The 27,565-nt window shown below is 42.2% G+C and overlaps 2 protein-coding genes and 1 long non-coding RNA gene across 4 annotated transcripts in view; 1 reads left to right on the top strand and 2 right to left on the bottom strand.

Moving 5' to 3' along the window:
* The window catches only part of LOC148720557 (uncharacterized), a 486,858-nt gene that overhangs the window by 206,457 nt on the left and 252,836 nt on the right, over nt 1-27,565 (top strand). The gene's annotated exons all lie outside the window — the stretch shown is intronic.
* The window catches only part of LOC148720568 (uncharacterized), a 102,552-nt gene continuing 76,752 nt past the window's right edge, over nt 1,766-27,565 (bottom strand). The window contains exons 5-11 of one of the 2 annotated variants that reach the window (XM_088739822.1): nt 9,510-9,551; nt 8,348-8,373; nt 7,421-7,462; nt 6,973-7,043; nt 6,102-6,201; nt 4,316-4,361; nt 1,766-3,643 (exon numbers count right to left, since the gene is read on the bottom strand). In XM_088739822.1, the coding sequence (XP_088595948.1) occupies nt 3,521-3,643; nt 4,316-4,361; nt 6,102-6,201; nt 6,973-7,043; nt 7,421-7,462; nt 8,348-8,373; nt 9,510-9,551 (450 nt within the window). In that variant the 3' untranslated portion in view covers nt 1,766-3,520. The remainder of the gene's footprint in view (nt 3,644-4,315; nt 4,362-6,101; nt 6,202-6,972; nt 7,044-7,420; nt 7,463-8,347; nt 8,374-9,509; nt 9,552-27,565) is intronic. The other variant, XM_088739823.1, reaches the window with a different exon arrangement.
* On the bottom strand, nt 11,818-17,437 carry LOC148720572 (uncharacterized). Its single transcript, XM_088739073.1, has 2 exons — nt 11,976-17,437; nt 11,818-11,879 (listed from the first exon to the last, which is right to left on the bottom strand). Exon 1 carries the CDS (start codon nt 17,435-17,437, stop codon nt 13,205-13,207), a length of 4,233 nt encoding a protein of 1,410 aa, XP_088595199.1. The 3' UTR covers nt 11,818-11,879; nt 11,976-13,204.

The raw sequence follows: 27,565 nt of genomic DNA, 5'->3' as shown, positions 1-27,565 counted from the left end.
TTGAGCCATGTTTCCGTGATGCAAATGAAATCCAGATTTACATTCAGCAAATGGTCACTCGAACTTCAATCTTTGGTGAAAGAGACATAACATTGCAGAGAATAAAAGCCGGCACAAACGAGTAAGCAGAGCCAGATTCCAAAGGGACTTTGAGACGAATAACCTTGCAGTCAGCAGGAATATGTTCCGAACTGGACGCCGTGAATTTAGTTTTGCGGCTCACTGGTCTTGACTTTGCAATGGTGGTTATAATATGGCACTTGTAAGTTTCTCGTTCTTTAATTTGCTTGCCTGCTCGCTTTCCTCGGCAACATGGCCAAGCTTTCTTCTCTAGAACATCATTGTTAGGAAAGGATGAGGCTTGCATCATGTCGATGAGGTAAAATAGCACAATAAAGACAAACGGTTTAAAAATATGCGGAGCTGTGAAAGCCATGTGCAGCCGTGAAAGGCGCATACATTAATGATGAAGCATACATTAATGAAAGTATTGAAGTCACCTCATCGTAATTTGCTCAAAATGCTTTTGAAAAATAGAATGTTGGGACGACAAAATATACCAAAATCGTCACAAAAACGTATATTTCTGTATTCTTAGAATTTCATTGCGTTACACAATTTGACACGTGTTGTACCGACTGAGATAACATAACTGTCAAGTTGGTCGCACGCTCAGATGACATTTTAATTTATGCGCTACAGAAATGAGAGCAATTGAGCTTACTGTATAGCCTTTCCTTGGAAAAAAAAAAAGGTTTTTAGAACAATGGATCTTCGTTTTAGACCACAGGGTCTTCGTTTTAGACTACAGGGTCTTCGTTTTAGACCAGTGGGTCTTAAGTTGTAGGTCTTCGTTTTTGGGTCTTCGTTTTCGACACATCCCTTCACCACAGTGCTGAAACTGCTCTGTTGAAGGTCGTAAACGATATTCTACTTAATATGGATAAACAACGTGTGACGTTACTTCTTCTCCTTGATCTGAGTGCTGCTTTTGATACTGTGGATTATGGCACGCTGCTACGACAATTGGAAAACTCTTTTGGTATTCAAGGCAATGTCCTTTCATGGTTTCAATCTTACCTCTCTAGTCGTTCTCAGTGCATTTCGGTACGCAGTGAACTTTCAAGAAGATTCAACTTGGATTGTGGTGTTCCGCTGGGATCTTCAGTGGGTCCTTTCTTATTCACACTCTACACTAGTAGATTGTTTCAGATTGTTCAGTCGCATTTGCCTGACGTTCACTGCTTTGTAGACGATGCTAAATTATATTTTTCTTTTTGTCCCAATGACGCTATTGATGAGCTTTCCGCCTTAAGTGCTTTGGAGTCCTGTGTTGATGATATTCGCTCGTGGATGTTAACCGACAGTCTTAAGCTATAAAGGATGATAAGTCTGAATTTTTGGCTATAGGAACACCTCAGCAGTTGGCTAAAGTTAATTCTCATCGCGTACGAGTGGGTGATTGCCACGTCTCAGCAGTCTCCTCTGCTAGAAACCTCGTCTCTTGGTTTGACACAAAATTGTCAATGGCTACCCACACAACGAAATTGTCTGGTTCTTGTTTTTATTATCTTTATATAATATTCGGCGTTTATGGAAGGACCTCTCTAGACAGTGCACTGAGACTCTTGTGCATGTATTTGTGTAATCTAGGATTGACTTTCGTAACAGTATCTTGTACGGTATTCCTGACTATCAGTTAAGTACGCTTCAAAGAAAACAGAATGCTGCTGCTAGACTGGTTTGTCAGCAAAGTAGCTACAGCCATATTACACCCTTACTTTTTAATTTACACTGGCTACCAGTTAAATTTCGAATTGTTTTTAAAATTCTTTTAATTACATTTAAGGCTTTTAAAGGTTTAGCACCTACATATCTAGCCTCTTTGATTTCCATTAAGTCACCTTCACGGTATAATCTTAAGAGCTCTCGTGATAACCTCCCCCTCAGTTTCCCTAAAAAGTTGTCTAAGGTTACTCTTGGTGATTGCTCCTTCACATATGCGGCGCCGAAACTTTGGAACATGCTTCCTCTGCAGATTAGGTCTGAAAGCACTGTTGCCGACCCCAGGTCTAAACTTAAGACACATTTATTTCGTGATGCGTTTTCATAGTCTGCTAAATGTTAATTATTTTGTGTATCGTGATCTTAACCTATTTATAATAGTTCTCTTAGTTTTTAACTATTTAAATAGTGATATGATTTTCTGAATTTTTCCTCCATATGTTATTTGATTTAGGGTTAGTTCTTAACTCTTATTGTAATGCGCATTTGAGCATATCCACATGGAATCTGCGCACTACAAATGCCGTATTATTATTATTAAATTCTTCGCTCAAAGTTGAAGTCTTCGCTTCAGCCTCCTAGACGATTCGCCGACAACATACAACTGTTGAATTCAAAGCTCAAGCTTCGATTTGAACACGATCCGCCGACAACATACAAGAGGGTCCTCTATACCCCTATGTAGTACTCGGTCACGTAAAAATATTTAATGACCTTTTCACGTATCACGAATAATATCCAAAACTCTTTCACGTTCACGCAAAATTCAAGACAATCACGTTGAACTAATATTTCACTTTTTCTAGTCTTGACCAAAGAGGACGTTAGGTCTTGTCTTATTTGTTCAAGAACCACTTGTGGTCTTCTTTATGACTTTAATCGATCCCTTTGAAGTCTAAGTACAGTAAAAACCCTGGTCAAAAGCTAACCAGAACCGTTCGAGAACAACACGTACATTTTTAAAACAGTAAAATAACTGGAAATCCATCACACAAAACAAATTGGTTCACGAATCACGTCTAATTCAGCTCTTCATTAACAGGTCAAGCTTAAACAAAACAATTCGTTCACATTGACATTAAAAGATATATATTCTCTTACGTCCTACCTATAGAAAATAGATTTAAGGCGCTCTTGTCTTTAAAAGTGCAGCTCAGGAATATGCATAAGAAAACAATTATGGGATTCGGTTTTCGCATGAGAGCAATAATGAGAGCGATAATCAGTTTGTGTTATCCGCCTCAGCATTCGGCTACGGCAGACAACGCAAACTTTGACCTTGATAATTACCGCTATCATGCTCCACCTCATCCAATAATTGTTAATGATTATCTTCAATCCCGATAGTTTTAAATACGACATGTCGCCGTGAATTGATGTCACTCATGATCACCCATAACGCATTGAGGGCCACACGGGCTCTTTTGTCCAACTCAAAAAAAGCGAGGAAGCTTTAACCTTCCTGCTTGCCTTTGCGTTTTACTACATTTTCTTTTTTTAAAGTAATCAGTCGTCAAGCTTAACACACCAAAACAAAGTTCTCGCTCACATTCATGCACTACTGGCCTGAAATTGTCCGCCTCTTGGGCGGCACTCCCCTCAACTTCCCCTATGGGAAGTACCTTGCCCCCGTGGGGAACAGGCGCCCCTAAATCTCTTGCATTTATAGGGGTACGTCTAAGAACCGTAAATAAAAATTCGGCACTGGATTGCAGCCTCCCCTGTCTTGTGAATATCACGTGCTCTCGTCCATGATCTCCTGTTCTATGTCAGCCAGTTGCCTCACGCACTGATCCCGTCGTTCTTTAATAGTCGCCACAATCTGCTCGTGTTGTTCAGGATATCTGACAAGATCCTCCTGCAATAAAGAGGTTGATCTTAAGAGCTAATTTGAGGAAAGGTACTTAACGGCACTTTCTAAACCCAGTACAACCTATGTACAACGGGAACTTTCAATTCAAGAGACACCAACTTTAGTCCTAACTGGGGATATGACTGGTAACCTTGTACCTTCATTGAAGGGATACCTCTCTGTGGGTGGGTGACATTCTCTCATTCAAAAGATGTCCTCTTGATCGCTAAGTTTGACAAGTGAGTCGTGTGTGAACTGTAATAATGCCATGATGGCAGGGAGAGGTAATCCTAACCCTTTGGATCGCTACGTTTGACAAGTGAGTCGTGTGTCAACTGTAATAATGCCATGATGACAGGGAGAGCTAATCCTAACCCTTTCACTCCATTGATCTTCTTAGTGATTCTCCTTACCATCTGCTATACAATTCTTATGATGCAAGTTTGGAGAATTTGGTATCGAATCAACTAAAAATCCAATAATTGATAGGACTATTTTCCTTTATTCTCATCACTTGCCTGTTTGACATTGTATTGCGACTGTAAGGAGAAAATCTGTCTCGATCACTCATGGGAGTTGAGGGAAAAAAAAAACTACAACTAAACAAAACACAATTTATCCCCACTCCCCAAATGTGGCTTAATTGTCGTGCTAGTGTACGAGATATTATTTTTCTACCTGAAAACTGGCAGCTACTGGGGTAAGGCTCCGCACCTCCTGAGAACTGTGAAGACAAAGGAAAAGAAACCAGAGCTTACACATACACAATGTAGTCAGCACTGTAAGTAAAACTGAGCGAATAATTACTTAAAAAGAACGTAGTCAAATTTCTTTGATAAGCACTGTGCCATAGCTTATGAAGTAACGTGGCTTGAAAATGTTATCGGTTTCCTTAATGTTAATTGTGCCGCGTGAGAATAATATTGAGAAAAAATAGCTGTTCACGTTTAAATCATCCTGAACTGCGAAACCATGCCCCTGCCAAACATGAAAAAAATCGCTATCCCAAAGAACAACAGAGTTAACAACGCACATGACTGAGAGTTGGAAAGTCAATGTTTTTAAGTTACATGTACACGGATGTCATTATGCATTAAGGTTCAATATACTTCTGTACAGTAATGCATTAATAAGACCAAGTGCTCTACACAACTGCTTTATACGAATATGATGAACTTAATCATATACTTAACAATTATTCCACAAGCGCACGTTGTATATGAGATGATAGATAGCCAACAAGGCGCATAGCGCCGAGTTGGTTTTAATCATCTCGTATCCAACAAGCTCGAGTGGAATAATTGTTTTATTAAAAAAAACGCCCCCAATATATTAGACAAATCTTTTCGACTTTGTTTTTTAAGAAGAAACCGGATGTTACAACGTACAGATGTTAAATTAGATACAATGAATATACGAAGTTCATATATTTTGAACTGCGGTATTAGATACGTATGATGCACGATCCTCGCAGTAGAGAGCGAACTTCATATATTCATTGTATCTGATTTATCATCACGGGTTTATTACGAATCAACTTAACAGCTTGCTCCCAGTTGGCTTGTTAGCTCAATTGGTAGAGCGCTGCGCTAGTATCGCTGAGGTCAGTGGTTCGAATCCCGTACAGGCCTGTGTTTTTTTTCAGGTCTGATTTTCGCTGTTGCATAAATAGCGCTCTCAACTGCGAGGATCGTGCATCATACGTATCTAATACCGCAGTTCAAAATATATGAACTTCATATATTTATTGTATCTGATTTATCATCACGGGTTTATTATGAATCAACTTAACGGCCTGCTCCCAGTTGGCTTGTTACCTCAATTGGTAGAGCGCTGCACTAATATCGCAGAGGTCAGTGGTTCGAATCCCGTACAGACCTGATTTTCGCTATTGCATAAATAGCGCTCTCTACTGCGAGGATCGTGCATCATACAGATATTAGATTTTGGTATATTGGCTCATATACCATAATGGCTAAGCCAAAAAAAAGTCTTGAATTGCATTATCCAATGATCCAGATTTTAATAAAACGATATCTACAAATAATCACATGACTGCAGTCAAAGGTGTGCTAACAAATTGCGAGATTATTTTAGTTAAAAATTCGATCTAAACGTGGTTATAGGTATCCTTTTTCAGAGCATTTTATTTTATTGTATGCTTTTCTAGACCTTAAGATCAATGATTATATCTTGTTAAGTTTTATTTTATTTATTTTTTTATTATTTTGACAGGACCCCAAGGACAACAGTGTTACACACTGATGGGTTTTCAATCCTGTATAAAAATTCGTTATTATTATTATTATTAACCAATAGAATACAAATGATCTAATAGCTGTGGCATTTATCCAAATAGGAAAAAATGCTACAGATGTCATTCTTATTTTGCAGGTGGTAATCAATGCGATTAAATACTAAATGGAAAAAAAAAACTGAGAATCTGTATGAAAACATCACTTACAAATCATATCCCTCAACTGTGTTTTTGGCCATGTCTCTCAAGTAATTGATATCATGCTGGTATCGTACCACTAAGGAAGACCCCTTAGGGTTTCCAATGCCTAAAATGAAAAGAGAAAAAAAAACCAGTAATTTGTCAACAAAGTTCTTCCAGTGACACATCAACTTATTACTCAGGGTTTTTAACATTTTTTTTTCTAGATAAAAAAGATGCAAAAGAAGTCGCAAGGTTCCTTTTCGTAAGGGGGGTTTTAGGGTGTGCTCCCCTATACATACAATCATACATACATACATAGGTTAATTGACCACTCCCCATAGGGGCTTTTCAGGGCCAACACCCACCCATCCTACCCAGGGGAGGACATCCACCACACAGCAATCTCGTGCGTGGGAAATTAACGTCCTCTACCCCTAACCCTGCAGGAGACGGGACCTACAGTTTATTCATCCCTATCCGAGAAGACTAGAATATCTATCTATTTCTTGTTTATAGAAAGGTAGCAAATTCTCCTCACTTATTTTAAGACCATGAGTATTAGTCCAGCCGGGGCTCGAACCCTTGACCTCCCGCACAACACAATCCTATCCCCCCCCCCCACACTAAAAAGAAGACAAGGTACCAAAAAGAGTGCTTGAAGGCTAGACAGACAAAATGAAAAGGTCTTGTGGCAGCAGAAGACCACCTGCAATCACCCATCATTGAAACCCCTGCTATTGCAGGGCACTTTGACTGTGTGTCATAAAACCAAATGTACAGTGTTATTACAACAGCCAATAATCTCAATTCATTCGAAAATTGGCAGCATTCTTTTAAACCACTAGCAGTACAAGGTGGGGCAAAGCTGCCAGGTTCTTCCTTTGTCAACAGTTACCTTGTAACAGCCTTTCAAGATCTTCAATCTCTTGTCTAATAATATCAGCTCTCTGCATTCCCTCAAAAATGCTAAAAAAACAAATGAAAAGAAGCTTAAAGTGAGACAATGAAAAAAAAAAAGGGAAAAATCACCTGTAAATTTTATCTTGCCATGAAATCTTCAGTGTATTCCAAAATGGATGCTACACACATTTATTTAAAATCAACCCTGAACTACTATGAGTGATCAAGACAGATCTTCTCCTTACCATATCAATACAATATCAAGCAGACAAGAGATGAGAATAAAGAAAATATCAATTAGGAAATAGCTAGTTGATCCAATAGTAAATTCTCAGAACTTACATCATAAGAATAGTATAACAGACAGTAAAGAGAGTTACTAAATGGATCTTGAGAGTGATAGGGTTAATGTGAAAAATCATGTTCTTTATCCATGTACTTACTCATGTGAGGAGGAACTTGGCTCTATTTTCACCATGTCACTTCTTAAAAAAGAAAACTCTTATGTTACTTAAAAAGTCAAGAAAAAACTGTTTCCAGACACTTGCCTCTGTTGAAAGGTTTACAAACTCCTTTAACTACTGGTATACCACAGAAAAACATCTATTCAAATGTTTCTGATGGTCTCCACGGCCACAAACTATAGTTAAAAATCCTGTTTATGATCATTTCTCATAAGCAAACATGTTTCAAATGTACCTGGCCTATGATTGGCTTTACTCAAAAGTGTGCAGGGGATTTAGACTGGCAAGCACAGATAAGTTTGCTCCCTCTAGGGTGTGTTGTTCACCTTCTTATAGAGAGCTCAGGTGGGGGACACAGTGGCCTTTTAGCCAGTGCACTAAATTCTGGGTCAAGAGCTCCGTGTTTGAGACCTGACTGGGCCATTTGCAATGTGTTCTTAGGTAAATCACTTAATTTTCACAGAGTCTTTCTACCGAGGAGTGTTATTGGATTTGGGTGAACTGTCAGGGATGGGTGATGAAATGCGACGGTTAACCTTGCAATGGACTAATGAATAAAGGCTGAAAGTTTCTAAAGAAACTGTGGTGCTGCATCAGTGGGGGTAACAAGGTAATTTGGTTATATCAACTAAGTTTAAATTGTAAATTGGCCACCGCAACGAGTTAAACGAGCGACATCCTATCTAGGGGGAAGTACAGTCATACTTCTAGTTGCTTTATGCTTTGAAAACCTGGATAAGATCCAGCTGGAGGGGCCATTTGGCTCAAGTGCAAACTTTACCTTAGAGCAGGTTAAAATCTATTTCATCAGTTGCGTGAAAAGAGCTTCAATTAAAAACTCTACTAAACCTGAATTATAATTGTCATTTGTTAAATTCATTCCATAAGACAAACAAAACAGTGGACCTGTGCTTGCATCTTCTGTCCTCCTCCTGAGAAAAAAAATTCAACAAAATAATGAAAAACTAGTTTGCAACAACAGAGAGATTTAACATATTTCTAAGCACTTCCTCTAAATAACCCCCGAGAGGGACATTTTTTGTCAAGTAGAGGCAACGTTTTACCATTGAAGACTTGAGGTTCTAGCTAATAACCTGATTGCTACATGTACAAGTACAAGAGTGATACACAAAAATGAATTGATAAGCTATAGGGGAATCCTTGTTTACAATATTTGTCTCATTAGCATAAGCAATTCAGTTTCTGATGGAGCTAAAAATAAATCAGTTCTGAATATCGAAAGGTCAAAGTATGATGAACTCGGCCAGTGAATACGAGCCTGATGCATTGAATACTTTTTGTGCAACACGGGTTTAAAAACTCAAAATTTTACATAGAATGTATGAGCTCATTGGCGCTTTTGCCACCCAGAAATTTTGCAGTTTTTGATGGACTATTTCTCCTTGAATATTACACCCAAAGAGCTAAAAATTTCACCATGTACTAAGGTTTTCTAGCTTCTAGCTAAAGAGCTGCCTGAAGTCAATTTGTATCTAACATGCTTCCTTCTTTACGCAAAGCCGTATGCAAATGAGCAAAAATGTAAACAATGACGTCAGCATGAATCTGCCTATATGTACAAATAAACATAAGAGATGTACATGAAACTATTTCAACTTAATTATTGTGCAAATTCCAAGCTCGTGGCATGTCATTAAGAGAGTTCTATGCACGGAGTATTTTAATCCTGTGGAGTATTTACAGTTTACTGTATATGACTACCAGCATCTAATTTCTCCTTAAAATATCACCCTGAATCACACATTAAGTTCACAAGATTATAGGAAATAATCTCTAACTAAAGAAGCTCTTGATTGTTAAACAAATTCTCCTTGTCAGCACCTCAGGAAATGTATAGAGAACAGTATGGAGAATATGCATACTGATGTAAGGGTGAAGAGGGTTAATAAAAATGCTTTTCAAACATTGAAATAAATGTTGTGTGCAGCTCAGTGGTTGAGCATCTTACCAGTTGTCAAAAGACAAGGCATGTGATCAGAAGTTTAAAATAATAATCATTATTTTCTATGTAACAAAGGTGCATGTCAAAAAACATTTTTCATCATACCTCAACAAATGACTGGAATCTTGGTTTTGGGGGTTTGTATTTCTATAAACAATAAAAAGAATTTAATAAAAGCACTGACAGGATTTCTACAGCTACCAACACCTACATTACAAATGACTTACTCAGAACATTACTACGGTAAGCCAAGCAAACCAGAACAACCTACATGTACAATTAAACACTGCTAATGGAATAAAAGTGATCAATCACAACTGACTTGTACTTTAATAGCCAGTCTTAGAGTAGAAAAACATGACAGCAAAATTGAGCAATCAGCTTTCATGAACCCTGGTTTCTGTGGCATGAAATGATGATGAGTATTCTACCTCCTCCTAGATGGGATGCTAATCTATCCCAAGCACCCCCTCCCACCACCACTGAGTGACCAAGACAGATTTTCTCCCTACAACAGCAATACAATGTCAAACAGACTAGTGACAAGAATAAAGAAAAATAACAAATAAAGGCTGAACACAGTTTTTGATACCTTTGTATCTTACACCATTTTCTCTAAAACCCTTGATCTCTCGATCGCCAAAACTGGCAGCAAGTTAACAATACAAACTTTGTTTTTTTGAAAGTTAAGATATGCACATTGCCTTTGTTCAACATGTTAAATTGGATTCCCTTCTATCAAGAGGTGTACGTCAACAGATGCACATTAATTCTCGAGAGAATGCTCCATAAAATACCAGAGTACCTGAAATCTCTGCCTCAACTGAATTCTGATGTTCACTCCAGAAATACCCATTAAAGCAATCTAAAGCTATGCTGCCCCAAATATAGCAACCCTACCGAAGGGGGACAAATGTTCACAGTTAGATCCCTCAAAGACTGGAATAATTTAGGGAAAACACTCAGAAACTCTAAAGACACAAAAAAGTTTAAAAAAGAGACTAATAAACACTCTTTTAAAAAGCCAGATAGAAACTAACAATTTCAGTGCGCCATTTTAGATTCTTTGTTAATTAATGATTTTCTGTAATCGAATAACACTTAATAGTATTGTATATATAGGTACAGAGGTAGAGGGCCACAGGATCATCACTTTAACTACTATCACGTCCTACCCTCTTGAAATAAAGTCTATTGTATTGTATTGTATTGCAAACTGACGTATGTGCCATTGCCATGGTGACATCAATAGATATAAACAGGCCTTAAAAACTGGTTTGTTTATTTGTAGAAAATGTAGTCATTAGAATTTCTTTATAATTTGCATGCAACAAGCTTGTAACAATACTCACAAGTTAACACCATTTTGCTAACAATTTAACAGAGAGATCTTTAGTTATCCCTTGTTGAAGGTTCACTTGATTATCTAGAATATCCTTTGTTAAATATCAATTTTTGTCAATACTCCAGTTACTAATTTCCTAAAATATTTTCATGACAAATTTCATGAAATTCTGATGAGTGGTTCTCAAGAAATAGGCATATTTCCGAGAAAGCAATTTACCATTCAATCGCAATTTTATACTTACTAAATATGTGCTGCATTTAACTGGGTTCTTTCGGTAACAACGAAAAAGCTGAGAATTGCTGGGTTCTTTGCACCATTAACTTTTCTAACATGTCTTTGTAATAAAAAATTAAAGCCCTCAATACACTGCGCCAACTATGGAGAAAAATAGCACAGATAGTGCGGATACATGTTGAGTAAATAAAATAACCACTCTATTGACGGCATGTTTGTTTTTTGTAATCCTTGTGTGTGCGCTGAATTGCATCAGCAAAAGCGCGTGAAAAAACCATGTTCAGCCACCTTAAGCCACCATGTCACCTACAACATCCTTAACTTGCGGTGCTGGAGTAAAGATCAACAGATCATCAGGTTGCTGAGTAGGTGGTACAGCAGGTAGCTTATCCCACACACACTCCTCTGACTGCATGCATGGCAGGAATACAAAGCTGTGTTTGGGTGTAATTTGTGTTGGCCTGTCGACAGAACAAGATCAGGCAGATAAGCACTCTTTCATATACACCTTTTCAAACTTTTTTAAGTTTTTTGACAAAACATTCATATTTTTTTTCGGCATAAGTATTACACTTTAATTTATAGAGTACAGGGAGGGAAATAGTCAATTTACTTGATATGGAAAACTATTTTTGTTGTAGCTCACTGCCAAATCATCAGTGAATTTTCCAATGAAAATGGTAAAAGTATATACATTTGTAAAAAACATACCTCTGACCCTGGCCTAAACAAAAATCCTAACCAGTAATGTCGCGTTCCCGATGCCGCAGACACGTGGTGTTGTGCACCGGAGTTCGCCAGTATGACCACAGTGTTGAACTTTAGACAAGCAGCAGCATCAAACTCTTTATTCACTTAAGCTGGCAGTCTTTGTACAGCACAGGCGGTAAAAACTATAGAACGGATACATGAAGGTTCGATATAAGGAAAACCGAAAGACTACGAAACTAAAAATGATAAAAATGAGGAATATTACAAGCGTAACTTACATCGGATCTTGACTCCAGGGTAGAGAACTCCTAAACTTCGTTCGGCTCCGAAATGCTTTCGCTACAGTGACTCCACGCAACTGAGCTACTTGCAAATAGAAGGCGAATTTAGTTCTTACACTTTGACGTACGGGAAATAGAAATGAACAATGCTTTATGTAGCTAGCTTCGAGCGGATATTCGCTAATCACGGAACAGAAATCAAACAAAGCGCGCTAACAAATTAAATAGAAAGTCATTGAAAGTTTCTTAGTGTCATTGTGCTAAAAACGGAAGAGTTACATAAGTAAAAAAGATTAGAATTCGTATCCGTAAACGTGACACTCCTCGCCCAAGGATCGTCTATGATCCTTGCTCTATTAATTGTTTGTCCTTTAATTCTTTGCCGTGGTCGAAGGGTCTGTCACTGGGCCTCCACTGGAACCAGCAGGATGAGCTCTTTGATGGGGCGTAGGAACACTTTTCCTCTACCCTCTCTCACAATCCTAAGTGACACTTTTCTTACTTTGCCATCTGCGCTCCTGATGGCCTCCGTAACTCGACCCGTAGGCCAGTCACTGCGATTCTGGCCGTCTTCCTTCATAAGGACGACATCACCTGGGGCCAGGTCTCTTCGGGCGTCGTACCACTTTCTTCTTGGCTGGAGGTTCTGGAGGTACTCTCGGCGCCACCGTAATCAGAACTGATCTGTTAGGTACTGGACCCTCCTCCAACGCCGGTTCGCGTACAGGTCCGGGGGCAGGAAGTTGCCCGGTGGTGGTCCTGGTGGGCGCGTTTTCATTGTAAGCAGCATGGCTGGTGACAGGGGCTGCGGGTCGTTGATGTCTGAAGGCAAAGCTGCAATGGGTCGTGCATTTACAATAGCGGTGACTTCCACCATGAAAGTGCTCAAGATTTCGTGCGTCAGCTGTCTTGGTCCGAGGTCGGCTAGCATGGCATCCAGAACACGGCGGATGGTCCCGATCTGTCTTTCCCATACGCCTCCAAAGTGGGATGCGTGTGGTGGGTTAAACTTCCACTCGCAACCGTGTTGTGTCACGAATCTCTCGATCTTTGTTTCGTCCATTTCTTTAAGGGCTTCGGTTAACTCGCTGTGTCCCCTAACGAAGTTTGTCCCTCTGTCGCACCTCAATACGGCTGTTGGGCCGCGTATGGCGAAGAAGCGCCTCAGTGCACAAATGAACGAAGTGGCTTCCATTCACTCTAGTACTTCTATATGAATGGCTCTGCTATTCAAGCACGTGAAGACAAGACCCCAACGCTTTGAGTGTGCAGCGCCACCTCTCGTCTTCCTTGTGGATATGGTCCAGGGACCAAAGACGTCGAAGCCGACGTTTGTGAATGGGTGGGCCTACCTCGGTTCTATCTTGGGGCAGGTCAGCCATTTTCTGGATTACGTGGGGGCCTCTCAGCTTCTTGCAGGGCACACAAGAAGCTAACTCCTTCGCTACCATGCGATGACCTCCAATCAGCCAATAGCCGGCTTGGCGAATTTTGCCACTCGTAATCTGTCGACCCTGGTGATGGACCTCTTTATGGTAATGTCGAATTACCAGGACGGACACGTGGTGGTCTTTTGGTAAGATTGCAGGGTGCTTCTCTCCATACTTCATTTCTGCTCTCCTAAGTCGTCCTCCCACCCGAACAATTCCATTGGCGTCGATAAACGGGTCAAGCGCGTAAAACTGGGAGCCCTTCAGGGCTCTCTTCCTTACCGTGTTTTGATATCTTTCCCCTTCTTTCTGTTCCGTGAGATCTTTGTTCGTTAACTCTGCGCTAAAGGCTTCCTTCTGCGCTGCCCGGATTATCGCGTCCATTGCCTGATTTAGCTCGTTTGCTGTAGGACTCCTGAAGGTTTGTCTGGCTTTCGGTGGCCTTTGTTCATTCTTTTGACGCCTGAACTCTTTAACTTTGACAATGAGGCGTGCAATCGCGCGTTTTAGGGAGTGGAGGTTGGAGAAACGTGAAAATCTCTCCGCTCCGAGGCTTCTGCATTTATATATGCATGATGCGTGGGCTATCACTTCTCTTCGAACTTCGGGATCGTCTTCGGCTAGTTGAATATCCTCTCGTTGAGGCTGTACCGCGTCTGGGTTTCTGAGAAATCTCGGTCCCTTCAGCCAGGCTGAGTCGGCCAGACTACTCGCATTGAGGCAACGTGTGGTTAGGTCCGCGGGATTGTCACTTGTCTCAATGTACCTCCACTGATCGGGTGAGGAGACCCTACGGATAATTTCTACTCGGTTGGCGACGTAGACATAGAACCTTCGGCTCTCGTTTTGGATGTAGCCAAGAGCTGCCTTCGAGTCGGTGTAGAACTTATTGTCATCTATTTGGATATCTATTTCTTTCAATATTCTAGCGACGGCTTGTGTGGCTAGCACGGCTCCACAGAGCTCCAGACGTGGGATGCTTGTAGTCTGTAGGGAAGCAACCTTTGATTGGCCAAACACAAGGGACGTGGCTACCTCTCCGCCATCGTTGACTAAGCGTAAGTAAACGCAGGCTCCTATGACATCTTTACCAGCGTCGGAGAATGCGTGTAGTTCTGCCTGAGCGACTCTACCAAAATCTGCTGGGTGGTAACATCGGGGCACTGTGACCCTTTCTAATTCGGCGAGGGAGTCTCGCCATCGTTGCCACTTTTGTAGGAGACTGTGTGGGAGTGGGTCGTCCCATCCTAGGGTAGCATTGTTATTCTTCCCTCTCTCCATGCTGACTAGTTGTTGGAGTAGGAGTTTACCTTCCAGGAGTACCGGGACGGCCAAGCCAAGTGGATCGTATACTGCATTCACGACTGAGAGTACCCCTCTGCGGGTGAAGGGCTTTCTGGGTAAGTATACTTTGAAGGTGAAGGCATCTTTTGTTAGGTCCCAGTATACTCCGAGCGAACGCTGCGTGGGGAGACAATCTTGACGCAAATCAAGGTCGCGGATGTCTTTTCCCCTATCTTCTAGTGGGAAGGCTTCCATGACCTCTACGGAATTAGAGACGACCTTGTGAAGTCGTAGGTTAGACTTCGCTAGCATGGCCTGTGTATTGGTCACTAGGATAATGGCTTGTCGTGGTGTTGGTGTCGAAGCTAAGCCATCGTCGACATAGAAATTTCTGCACACAAACTTCTTTGCTTCCTCTCCAAATTCCTCCTCGCCATCAGCTGCGGTTTTTCTGAGGCCAAAGGTCGCTACTGCGGGACTTGGGCCGTTACCGAAGAGATGGACGTTCATACGGTACTCCATAACTCGTTTGGAGATATCGTTGTCTTCGAACCAGAGGTAGCGTAGGAAATCTCTATGTTTTGGGGTGACGTGGAAGGAGTGAAACATTTGCTCGATATCACACATAATGGCTGTATTCTCCTTCCTGAAGCGCATTAAGACGCCCACAAGACTATTCATTAGGTCAGGGCCGGGTAGTAGGGTCTTGTTCAGCGAAACTCCTTTGTACTCCGCAGACGAGTCGAACACAACTCTGATCAGTGTTGGCTTTTTCGGATGGTAGACGCCAAAGTGGGGTAGGTACCAGACTTTACCGGGCGTAGGTTCAGATTTCAACTCTTCTTCAGGTATCACTGACGCATGGCCTTTCTCGATAACTTTGTCCACGAAGTTGAAGTATTCGGACTGCATCTGCGGTTTTCTTTTAAGGGTGCGCAATAGGCCGTTTAAACGATTGACTGCTTGAATTCGATTGTTCGGCATTTGTACTTCCTCTTGACGAAAGGGGAGTGGCATCTCCAAATTTCCCTTGCTATTTTTGCAGACTTCTCTTTCCATGATTTCTAGGAACTTTCGGTCTTCCCGAGACGGGGCGACTTGATTGTCGTACCTAGTGGCAGCAAAGACGTTGTCTTCTACACTCATCTGTGTTAGGCTCCCTTTCACTGAGAATCTGTTAGGGCAGGGTACCAGCTCGTAACCACCTATCTTTGTTAACTCCATGTCATCTGCGTTGGTTATGTGGAGACTGGTGCGATTTACGAGCACGTGAGCCGGGCCGTCTATGAAGTTGAAGCACATCTGGCCTGTTATCGTCCAGCCAAGAGTAAGTCGTTGAGCCCAGGGAGCACCTTTGGGTCCATTTCTAAACTCTCTGACCTTGAGAAGCTCGGGCGAGTCTCTTCCAATAAGGAGATGAGTGCCAGCTGCACTATCAAATGGTGGAATCTCGTCGGCGATTTCTTGTAGGTGGGGAAATCTCCTCGCCATCTCTCGTGTAGGGATTTCGCGCTTGTCTTGTGGGATGCTATCACACTCGATTAACGTTGGTAGCATCGACTCGACTCCGTTCATTGATCGCGCTGCCACCCCAGTTATCCGACGGCCATATTTCTGTTCCCTTTCTGTACTGCAAGTGGACAGATAGTACTTCTCCGGAGGTCCGACCGCTCCCAGCTCGTCTGCAAGTTCGCCGCTGATGAGAGAACTGTTGCTTTGCTCATCAACGATAGCGTACACGCGCCGAGTGCGGTCCGGCTGTTCTCTGTCGCAGACATCGACCACTAGGATTTTGCTGCAGGATCGGCCTCCACTCGAGTCGCAAATCGCTGTGCATCTATTGTTCACGTTCGCCTTGTTAGTGTCCTCTCTTTCTTTATCACTATGGATCCTCGCCTGAGTCTCTTTTACTCTGTGGAACAGAGCGATGTGCCTTTCGTCTCCACATACGTCGCAGCTAACGTTTGCCTTGTACCTGCTGGCCTGGTGACCCTCAGATAGGCAGCGAAAGCATAGCTTAGCTCCCTTTATCCACTCTACCTTTTCATCTAAGGTTTTCTCAGCAAAGGCCTTGCATTCGGTTAAGTCGTGGCCCTCGCGGTCGTGGAATGGGCACCGCTTTCTCCTCGTGCTCTCTCTCGATCGTGTTTCTGGTTTCTTTAGTGCCGGGTGTGCGTTCGTTTTAAGCGCTTTCCGGCTCACTCCACGTGTATTGGGCGCAGGGCGACTGAGAGGGGGGTTGGTAGGCTTGTTTCCTGCCAAAATTTTGGGGTTCTTCTTCAATCTGGCTTGCATTTGGACGGCCTTTGCGAATCTCTTAAAGCTGGGGTAGGCGCCTGCATTATTGTCCGCGTGCTTCGCAATCTCCTTTTCCCACTTTCCGCGGAGTGAGGGCGGGAGTTTCTCTGCTATCGGTTGTATCGCGTTTGGGTAACTGAGGCACGCGAGGCCAGGAAGACACAACATTTGACTTTCCACGTCAGTGCAAAGGTCCGCGAAATGCTGCAATCTTGCGTTGTCATTTTCGTTAAACATAGCCCCCTTTTGCATGCGCTCCAGTAAGGCGTTAGTGATTATAGCCGCGCTACCGAAGCGAATTTCTAACTCCTTCCACAAACTCTGGAGTAGCGTGACTGGATCGATTTGTCGTCTAAAATTATCGACCAACCGCTGCGGTTCCCCGCTAGTGAAGCTTCGCAAATAATTTATTTCCTGCACGGGAGAAACGTCGGCGTCTTTGATCATGGTTTTAAATGCGGCCTTCTATGGATGGAAAAGCGTGGCATCTCCGTTGAAAATGTCTGGTTGACATTTGGGAAAGTTTTGTCTAGCTAAACCGGCGACTATTTGTTGATTTACTGACGTTAGATTCTCAATTAATTGACTTCCGGTAACGTCTCTTATCGGAGTCGAGGCGATGACGGATACGTGCTGTGAACTGTCATCGATCTGCGGCTGGGGTAAGTTTGGCACTGACGTGCCAGGAAACTGTGGGGAGGCGGCGTTTTGAATTGGCTTGCTTTGCGATAGAACAAGTGGCCCTTTTTGGGCGAGTAAGGTTTCTGGGCTGGGAATCGTGTGGACCCAATCAAGAACGCGCTCTTCGAAGTTCACCCTTGGCACACCGGGCAATTCACGGTTTTCTCCTATTTCGACATCTGTCATCGCCTGTTCGATAGCTTTGACCTTCGCGTCTGCCATTGCGACCCTTTTGTTCGCCGCGAGAACAGCTAAATCTTTTTTCGTGCTGTGCCCTTTCCTGTTCGCGAGTGCGTTCTAACTCTGCCTCACGCTTTCGGCGTTGAAGTTCCTTTTCTGCGATCTTTCGTTCGAATTCTGCGCTTTCGCGTGCCGCGGCGGCTTCTGCGATCGCTTTGATTCTCGCGGTGCTTGCTGAAGATGCGGAGGACAGGGACTTGGCGGATTTGGTTTTGCGTGACGAACAATGACTTACGCCAGAACCGATCTCTAGCAATTTGTCGGATTTTCTATTGTTTAATCGTTCCATTAAGGCGTAAGCGCGTTGAAGCGTTAGGGTTTCATTAGTGAGGAGGACGTCATCTCCAAAGTCATGGTTTACGTCCTGCGCGTATAAACTAAGCAGCTCCTGTACTACTACGTTTAATCCTTCTGATGTCGTGGCGAGATCACGCAAAACACTTTCTACGTTGCGGCTGTCATCAAGGCCCTCGGCGGCCTGTATTTTGTTAAGGAGCTTTTTCTGTAAAGTCTTAACCTCATAACGCTTTGTCTCTACTGCGTTTTGTAAAGCCTTTCGTGACGGCTTTCGTGACCTCCTTTCTGGTTCGTGTTCTCCATGCGCTCCTTCGCTGACTAATCCTTCTCCGTTTCTATTCATGATTTATAGGCTCCTTCCTTAAAATCTACAAGGTACGGCTTACCTCAATCTTCTCTGTAATTCAAGATCCGATTTTTTACTGTCGCGTTCCCGATGCCGCAGACACGTGGTGTTGTGCACCGGAGTTCGCCAGTATAACCACAGTGTTGAACTTTAGACAAGCAGCAGCATCAAACTCTTTATTCACTTAAGCTGGCAGTCTTTGTACAGCACAGGCGGTAAAAACTATAGAACGGATACATGAAGGTTCGATATAAGGAAAACCGAAAGACTACGAAACTAGAAATGATAAAAATGAGGAATATTACAAGTGTAGTGTATTGAGAACACAGTAAAAGTACTTGTACTAGTGTTAGTGATATTACTGTAAGACTACTGAGTGATGTGAAAGTACTGTTACTAAGTAAGACTATTCTACAAGCTTATAAGATACTTGATCAACGAATAAAGGGAGAATAGTAGTAAGCAATTGAGGAGTGTGTGTCTCCACTAAATGAATACACAACACATTGGCGACGAGGAAGAGATCCGAACCACTGAACAGGTAGAAGAAATCGAACCGCCAGAAACGGCAGAAGAAATCGAACCGCCAGAAACGGCAGAAGAAATCGAACAGCCAGAAACGGCGAAGAAAACGAACAGCCATAACCGGCAGAGAGTCCACGAGAGATGGAACGATTGTTACCTGCACCCGCACTGTTCAATATCGATGCTGCAGATCTTTACAGCGAGTGTAAAAACTGGGTCAGTACATTTGAAATCTACGCCATTGCATCAGACTTGCAGAAAAAGGCAGATCCCGTTCAGAGAGCGATGCCTTGGCCCTTCAGTTCAACGCATCTTCAACACTCTCCCAGGTGAACACAAAACTCTTGAGGAAGCGAAGACCGCCCTGAACGAATATTTCGCTCCGAAACGCAACGTAGTTGTAGAACGATACAAATTCAGATCGCGAGCACAAAAGGCAGATGAGTCCATCGACGCTTATCTAACAAGCTTGAGAGAGTTGGCAAAATCTTGCGACTTCGGCGACTTGGAGGAGGAGATGATAAGGGACCAAATCGTCGAAAAATGCTTCTCCCATACTCTAAAGCAAAGGCTTCTCCAGCAAGAAGACCTGCAGCTTGCCAAGACGGTAACTATAGCTCGTAACGCAGAGACGGCCGTTCAAGAAGCGCGACTACTTTCTCAAGGCTCCAAAGAGTACCCAATCACCATTGACCGCGTGGTTACCTCTAGCAGACCACCAGTGAAGCGCTTCAACTGCTACAGATGCGGTGGCACGGATGGTCATAGCCCAAGTGAATGCGGTGCGCTTAAATCCACCTGCAACAACTGCAAAAAGGTGGACACCTACAACGAGTTTGTCGCTCCAAGCCTAAAACGGCACAGATGAAAGGAAAAAAATGGAAAGGGAAGAAACCTCAACAAATGAAGGTTCGTAGCCTCTCATCCAACAAACCTGCTAACTGGCTTGAAGACAGTTCAGGTGAGGATAGCGAAGAGCCAGTACTCTTCATGAACAATGTGGACAACTCCATCACAGCTATGATAAACAAACGAAAAACCAAAATGATCGTGGACACAGGCTGTAAGTACGATATAATTTCCTCCCATTTACATAAAACGCAATTCAAGAACTGTGAACTGAATGAGACTCGAAAGCGTTTTACCGCGTACGGACAAGACGAAGCGTTAATCTGTAAGGGTTATTTTAATGCTGTCATAAGGATTGGCCACAAGGCCATTAACTCAAAAGTGTACGTAATAGAGGGTAAGGCAGAATCATTACTAGGAAGAGATTCTAGTTTCAAGCTAGAAATCCTTACCCAAGTAAACTCAGTCGGTCAGACTAGTGAGGTTGATTCCTTGCTCCTAGAGTACGATGATGTTTTTCAAGGATTAGGAAAGGTTACAAATTTTGAACACAAAATAGCTATTGACCCTGAGGTCAAACCCGTAAGTCAACACCTAAGGCGCATACCTGTCAGTCAAATAGAAGCAGTTAACAATGAACTTGACAGGATGCTAGAAGGAGATATAATTGAAGAGGTGACAGAAGCAAGTCCCTGGGTCTCAAATTTAGTTATTGTTCCCAAAAAGTCGGGTGACCTTAGAGTATGTTGCGATCTCAGAGAGGTCAATAAGGCCGTTATTAGAGAACGATATGTTCTACCTAAGATCGAGGATACCTTGCATGCTTTGCATGATTCTAAGTACTTCGCTAAGATCGACGCCAAAAGTGGGTTTTTTCAATTACCGCTAGCTGAAGAGTCGCGTTATGTCACCACGTTTATCACGCCTCGTGGTTGTTACCGATTTAAGCGAACTCCTTTCGGTCTCAGCGACGCGAGCGAAGCGTTCCAGAGAATGATGGATAAAATTTTGTTTGGCGTCCAGGGTGTCCGCATTTCGGTCGATGATGTATTTATCTATGGCAAGACAATGGTTGAACTCGCTCAGCGGGTCCGCAAAGTTTTCAATCGATGCCGTAAGCACAACCTCAAGCTCAATCGTAGCAAGTGTGAATTTGGGGTAAAGCAGATTTCGATTTTAGGCCATGTTGTCTCTGAAAAAGGAGTCGAACCTGATCCGGCGAAAACAGAAGCTATCAAGGCTACACCTTCTCCCGGCAACGTATCCGATCTTCGATCGTTTCTCGGAACTTGTGGCTATGTTTCTAAGTTTATCCCAAATTATGCGAACATAGTCGAACCACTTCGAAAACTCACTCGGAAAGAACAGAAGTGGTCGTGGGGGAATGAGCAAGTAAAGGCATTCGAAGCCTTGAAAGAAGCATTATCTGGCGCACCAGCCTTGGCTTGTTTTCGTTTAGACGCTCCAACGTATCTTGTCTCTGATGCCAGTCCGGTCGGTTTAGGGGCAATTCTACCGCAAGATCAAGGAACTGGTGAGCGTAAACCGATCGCGTATATCAGTCGATCACTTACATCGACGGGAAGGAAATATTCACAGATTGAGCGCGAAGCGCTAGGTTGCGTTTGGGCTGTTGAGCGTTTGCACCATTATCTGTTTGGCTTAGTATTCACCTTGCTAACCGACAACAAGCCTCTCTCTACTATGCTAAATCCGCACTCGAGCAAAAGTTTACCACCGCGCATTCAGCGCTTAGCTTGGAGATTGCACCAGTATACCTTTCGTATTCAGCATATCGCAGGCAACGCCAACACAGCAGATTCGTTTTCGCGTTTGCCGTCTAAGCAAGACGATTTTTCGGATTCTGGTTTCGTTTGTGAAGATTACATAAGATTTGTTTTCACATCAAATGTGTCAGACCTTCAGGCTGTCACCCTCGCTGACATACGATCCGAAACTAGCAAAGACATCACGCTGTCTCAATTACTTGTTCAAGTTCAAAGCGGAAAATGGTCGTTGACGGGTGATCTCAAACCGTATGGCGCAATAAAAGAGGAATTGTCTAACTACGAAGGAATTGTTCTCCGAGGAAACCGAATTGTAGTGCCACAGTCATTGCGAAAAAAAATTCTGAAATTAGCACACGAGACTCATCAAGGAATCGTCAAAACTAAACAGTTTCTTTGAACTCGTTTTTTTCGGCCCGGTATGGATGATGCAACAGAAACTAAGGTGAAAAATTGTCAAGCGTGCGTAGTTAATCAGCCTCTTAATAAGTACACGCCGCTCCAACCAACACCTTTACCTCGTGGTCCTTGGGTAAAAGGTGCAGTGGATCTCGTTGGTCCAATCGATGGAAAATCTATTTTGACTTACATTGATTATTATTCATCATATCCCGAAGCGTTCATTTTACAAGAGATCACTTCACGCGAAGTAATCAAAGCGTTGAAAGATATATTCGCTAGATTTGGGTTTCCAGAAGAAATCGTTTCTGACAACGGAAAACAGTTTGTCAGCGCGGAATTTGAAGCATTTCTAAAATCCTGTGGAATAAAACACATTCGTGTTTCTCCATAGTATGCGCGAAGCAACGGAAAATTAGAGAGATTTCACCGATACTTAAAGAAGAACTTTCGAGCAGCCATCAGCGAAGGAAAATCCTGGCAAATGGAATTGCCTAAGATTCTCATGCTGTACAGAGCAAGTCTGCATCAAATTAGTGGAAAGTCACCTAGTAAGCTTTTGATCAATCGCGAACTTCGAACAAAACTACCGCACATAGAGTTCAATTCAGATAGCGCATTATCTGCACTCGACCGCGAACATCGGTCAAAATGCGATTTGTATCAAGCGCGTTTGAAGGACTATCATGATAGCAAGCAACATGCAGAACCGCATGATTTCAAAGTCGGTGACATCGTATTTTGTGCCAATATGAAGCCAAACAAACTAGATTCAACTTTCTCTCCGGCAAAACACGCAATTATTGACACCAAAGCGAGAGACACATTTAGTCTAGTCAATGTGGACACGGGCACCACTTCAACACGCAATGCAAAGTTTCTAAAACATGCGCTCAGTAAGCATATTAGTAATGACATAGACGTAGACACTAGTGTTAAGTCCAAGGAGTCTAATGATCCTTCAGCGAAAACTATTACCGAGCCCTCTAGTAAGGTTGTGGAGCGAAACTCCCGGAGTGACCAGGTTATCACCACAAGGTCTGGAAGGGTAGTTAAGTCAACGAGGGATTGTGATAATTTCGTTTACTATTGAATTAACCATACTCTGATTTCAAACTCGTGATTCCTTTAATTATATTTCTTATGATTCTTTGAACATTGCCCAGGAAGGATGTAGTGTATTGAGAACACAGTAAAAGTACTTGTACCAGTGTTAGTGATATTACTGTAAGATTACTGAGTGATGTGAAAGTACTGTTACTAAGTAAGACTATTCTACAAGCTTATAAGATACTTGATCAACGAATAAAGGGAGAATAGTAGTAAGCAATTGAGGAGTGTGTGTCTCCACTAAATGAATACACAACAACAAGCGTAACTTACATCGGATCTTGACTCCGGGGTAGAGAACTCCTAAATTTCGTTCGGCTCCGAAATGCTTTCGCTACAGTGACTCAACTGAGCTACTTGCTAATAGAAGGCGAATTTAGTTCTTACACTTTGACGTACGGGAAATAGAAATGAACAGTGCTTTATGTAGCTAGCTTCGAGCGGATATTCGCTAGTCACGGAACAGAAATCAAACAAAGCGCGCTAACAAATTAAATAGAAAGTCATTGAAAGTTTCTTAGTGTCTTTGTGTTAAAAAAGGAAGAGTTACATAGGTAAAAAAGATTAGAGTTCGTATCCGTAAACGTGACAAGTAAAAAAGCCTCAGTTGTCAAATTATTGGTAGGTATATAAGGATTCCATACATGGTGGGATTCAAATTCATTTCCAAGGTAAGTTTAAAGTTTTTGAAACTAGCTTGACTTTTAATTTTCTTTGTTCAAGATTGTTTTTTATCTTCAAGATCTGAAACAATTAGGGGAAAATTTAATTCCACCTAAACTTTTGCAACAAGAAAAAAATTGGAGTCTCAATGAACACACTGTACATGGACATGTATCTTGGATTGACAACAAAGCTCAGAATGTGTGATCACAGGAAACCACATATTTTGAAGAGAAAACAAAACAATATGTGCACTCACCAGTTATTTGGCACATGTTCTGTCAGCCACTCTTGTAGAATTGTAATGTTCTTGGGCAAACACCTGTACACGTTATTTAAAGGACAAAACACTTACTGTCAGCAATAAGTCTGGTGTTGACGCTTCGACTCCTTGGAGTGACTAGCATCTAATTTCCCCTCACAATATCTTCCCTGAATTACATTTACATTTTTACATTTATATACTGCAGACTTCTATGTGGATATATTCAGTCGCGCTTAACAGTATCGTAGGTTTGAGATTGGACGTCAACATTTTTATCAGGCGCCTCTGGCAGCCGCTTCAGTCTCGTGTAGCGATCTCACCTTCCCACCCATCCCACCCCTGGGAGGACATCCACTACACAGCAATCTCGTGCATGGGAAATTTACATCTCCTACTCCTAACCGTGCAGGAGACGGGACCCACGGTTTTACGTCTTATCCGAGAAGATGAAGCAATGTGAGTGAAGCGTCTTGCTTAAGGACACAACATCATGCCCCAGCCAGGACTTGAACCCAGGCCAACCGACCCAGAGTCCAGCGCACTGACCACTGGACTACACACACCTCACAATAATAAAGATTTAGTCACAAGAATAAAGGACATGATCACCAACTAAAGAAGAAGCTCTGGATTGTCAAACAAATTCTCCTTGTCAACACCTTAGGTAATGTGTAAAGAAGAGCATGGAGAATATGGATACTGATGTTAAAATGTGAACGGTTGAGGAAATCTACAGTTTACGAGGTGTTAAGCTGCACTTACTACAAACTTAGAATTCTCTTGACAAGTGAAAATTTAATGGCCTACACTATTTCAATTTAAAACAATTTGTGTAACCTCACCTGTCTTTGTACACTGAGGGGACAGCATCAGAATCACGGCTCAGTTCCTCTTTCATTTTAACTGTGCCACTGTCAGATTCTTTGTTCTCTAAGGGAGCTGGTCTGTTCAATGCAGCATGTCCAGAAAATGGCCTCCATGGAAGGCGTGATCTCTGCCTTACATTTGTCTTCTCACCAACTCTCTCTGTAGTTATTTCAGCCTGAATTGTACTTAAGCGATCTTGGAAACAGGAAATGGCTTGGATAGGAGCTCCTCTTCAGTTCATATATTGGCTGAATCGAATCCTGTGGACCCGTTGCATTTGTAGTTACTTAATTAAGCTTTTACTCTCATATTTCTGAGGATCAGACCCAGAAGGATCCAGTACCTTCGCTTCAACTGTCCTTTGGCTATCACAGAGCTCAAAAAAAGCTATTATAACTCATCAGATTAGCATCAACGTTCAACCAAAGGTTTCATCAGCGTGGCTTGTTTGTTTTCTTAGACCAAACGTTTAATGTAAGATGATAAGAAGATTGTCAGAGTTGTTATGTTAGGACGAATTCAGGACGGAAGGCTCACACCGTGATCAGTACAGCTGACTTATCATGACTAACAGCCAAGTTGTTGTTAGAGATTATGCAGTCAGTATAGTTCATATAAATACTCAGGCCCGCTCTGGTAAGAATAATAAGCTGATAGTACAATCTCTGTACTATCTATACATCAGCCAGCAGTTTGTTATCGTGGCAAAAGACCTTTGTCGGCTCTATCTAGTCAGTCTGTATGGCAAGCTAAGTTTTGAGTGAAAGGGGTAAGTTTCTAAAAAAAACTGTGGTGCTGCGTCGGTGGGGGGCATTACGAGAAAATTTGGTTTTATCAACTGAGTTGATAATGTTAAATGGCCACCTTGGAGAATTTCTAAAGCTCACTTTCAGAGCGTTTGGCCTACGCTATACGCTCAGACAAAGGGCTAACGTCAGTCTTACAAATTCTTTACGGTGGCAAAAATACACTATCAACTCAGTTGATTGTTCTAAATGCATCAGGTTTTAAATGGGGTTCACCTTTCGTTAGTTCGCCAGTTAAAATAGTAATGTGGGTCATTTTGTACGATATAACTCCAAAAGCCTCCGCCAACCGCCTTCCGGTTAGCTCAATGGATAGAACGCTGGACTGATGTGCGGGAGGTCGAGGATTCGAGCCCCGGCCGGACCAACACTCAAGGTCTTAAAATAATTGAGAAGAATATGCTGCCTTTCTACAACATCAAGAAATGGTTTAGATATTCTTGTCTTCTCGGATAGGGACAAATAAATGGAGGTCCCGTCTCCTGCAGGGTTAGGGATAGGAGACGTTAATTTTCCACACACGAGATTACTGTGTGATGGATGTCCTCCCCTGGGGTGGGATGGGTGGGTTGTTGTCTTGCGTTTCATACATGAGCCTCTGGCTCGGGTAATATGGGTAACCATGCCCCATGTTAAGACATTAAAAACTTTGATTGATGATTTGATTGAAGTAAACTTATCTAAGAGTAAGAGACTGAAGGCTACATGATTTCGATGGAAGCCTTTCGGGTTTTGTTAAATCAATTCCACATAGATGTAAGTTGTTAGACGACCTCAGTGGTATCAATATCACATTGAACTAAGCCTTTCCACAGTTCCAGCTTTAATAGGAAACGTAAACACCGATTAAAAATGTTTGGATAAATGAAGGACGTACATGGCCTGACATTATAGGTCATTCGAGTGACATTATGTGACGTAAGAACTCCTAGTGAGTTGGAATCTCTCTTTAATACCTCGTCTATTGGCAGTTACTCAAGCAAGTAGTTAAGCACGTACTTGTTCATGGCGTGTCCTAAGCCAACAGAATTTCTACGGCTCAAGGGTCTGATACCCTTTGTGTGAGGAGAGTGCTACGTAAGGTTCAATGAGGGTCCGAGAACGTCCGTTTGATAATGTTGTTTGGGTTCATTCTTGCACGAAACTACAATTACGCATAACTGAATACCAAACTATGGAATAAATTGGATAGAACAATTTGGCAAAGAATTTGAAACCTAGAGTGTTCTGTTAAGTAACCACAGAGAGCAGCAACAGGATTGAACTCGCGCGTGATTAAAGAGAATAGGTATTTTTGAAGCCGGTATATTATTTACAGGATACGAGAATATACGCCCGCCATCATACTGCTGTCCTAAGCCAAGAAGTCATAAATTTCGATCAGAACCGGAACTACATAACCAAAATAACAATACTTAACGCCTTTCTAAAAAGTTTTGCATCATTCGCTGATAAACAACAAGTATTGATGAAAACAGTGAGCTAAGGAGATTCGAAACTCACAACTCTGCGTAGAACAGGTTAGGAAAAGTTTTAATGTAACTTGCATGTCTTTTCCCCATAACTTTAGTTGAAACTTCCAATTTCGTAAAACCTCTTATTTTCTCGCTTTCCTGGTTGTCTTCGTTATTCAATTTCGTTTTCAATATTTATGGAGGAAGAACGCTTGTTGCGTAGATAGAAAATTTGCGGGCATTCAGTCCATGCGTAGTTTCACTCAACAGTTTATAATAGAGGAAA

Source organism: Stylophora pistillata, chromosome 11 (assembly GCF_964205215.1).
Source record: "Stylophora pistillata chromosome 11, jaStyPist1.2, whole genome shotgun sequence".
In the NCBI taxonomy this organism is placed as follows: domain Eukaryota; kingdom Metazoa; phylum Cnidaria; class Anthozoa; order Scleractinia; family Pocilloporidae; genus Stylophora; species Stylophora pistillata.
Note: the sequence above shows the minus strand (reverse complement) of the source record. Positions and strands in the feature narration are given on the sequence as shown.

Bases quoted from the DNA above. Each gene is read 5' to 3' on its own strand.
- LOC148720572 (XM_088739073.1), bottom strand. From the start codon at position 17,437: ATGATCAAAGACGCCGACGTTTCTCCCGTGCAGGAAATAAATTATTTG.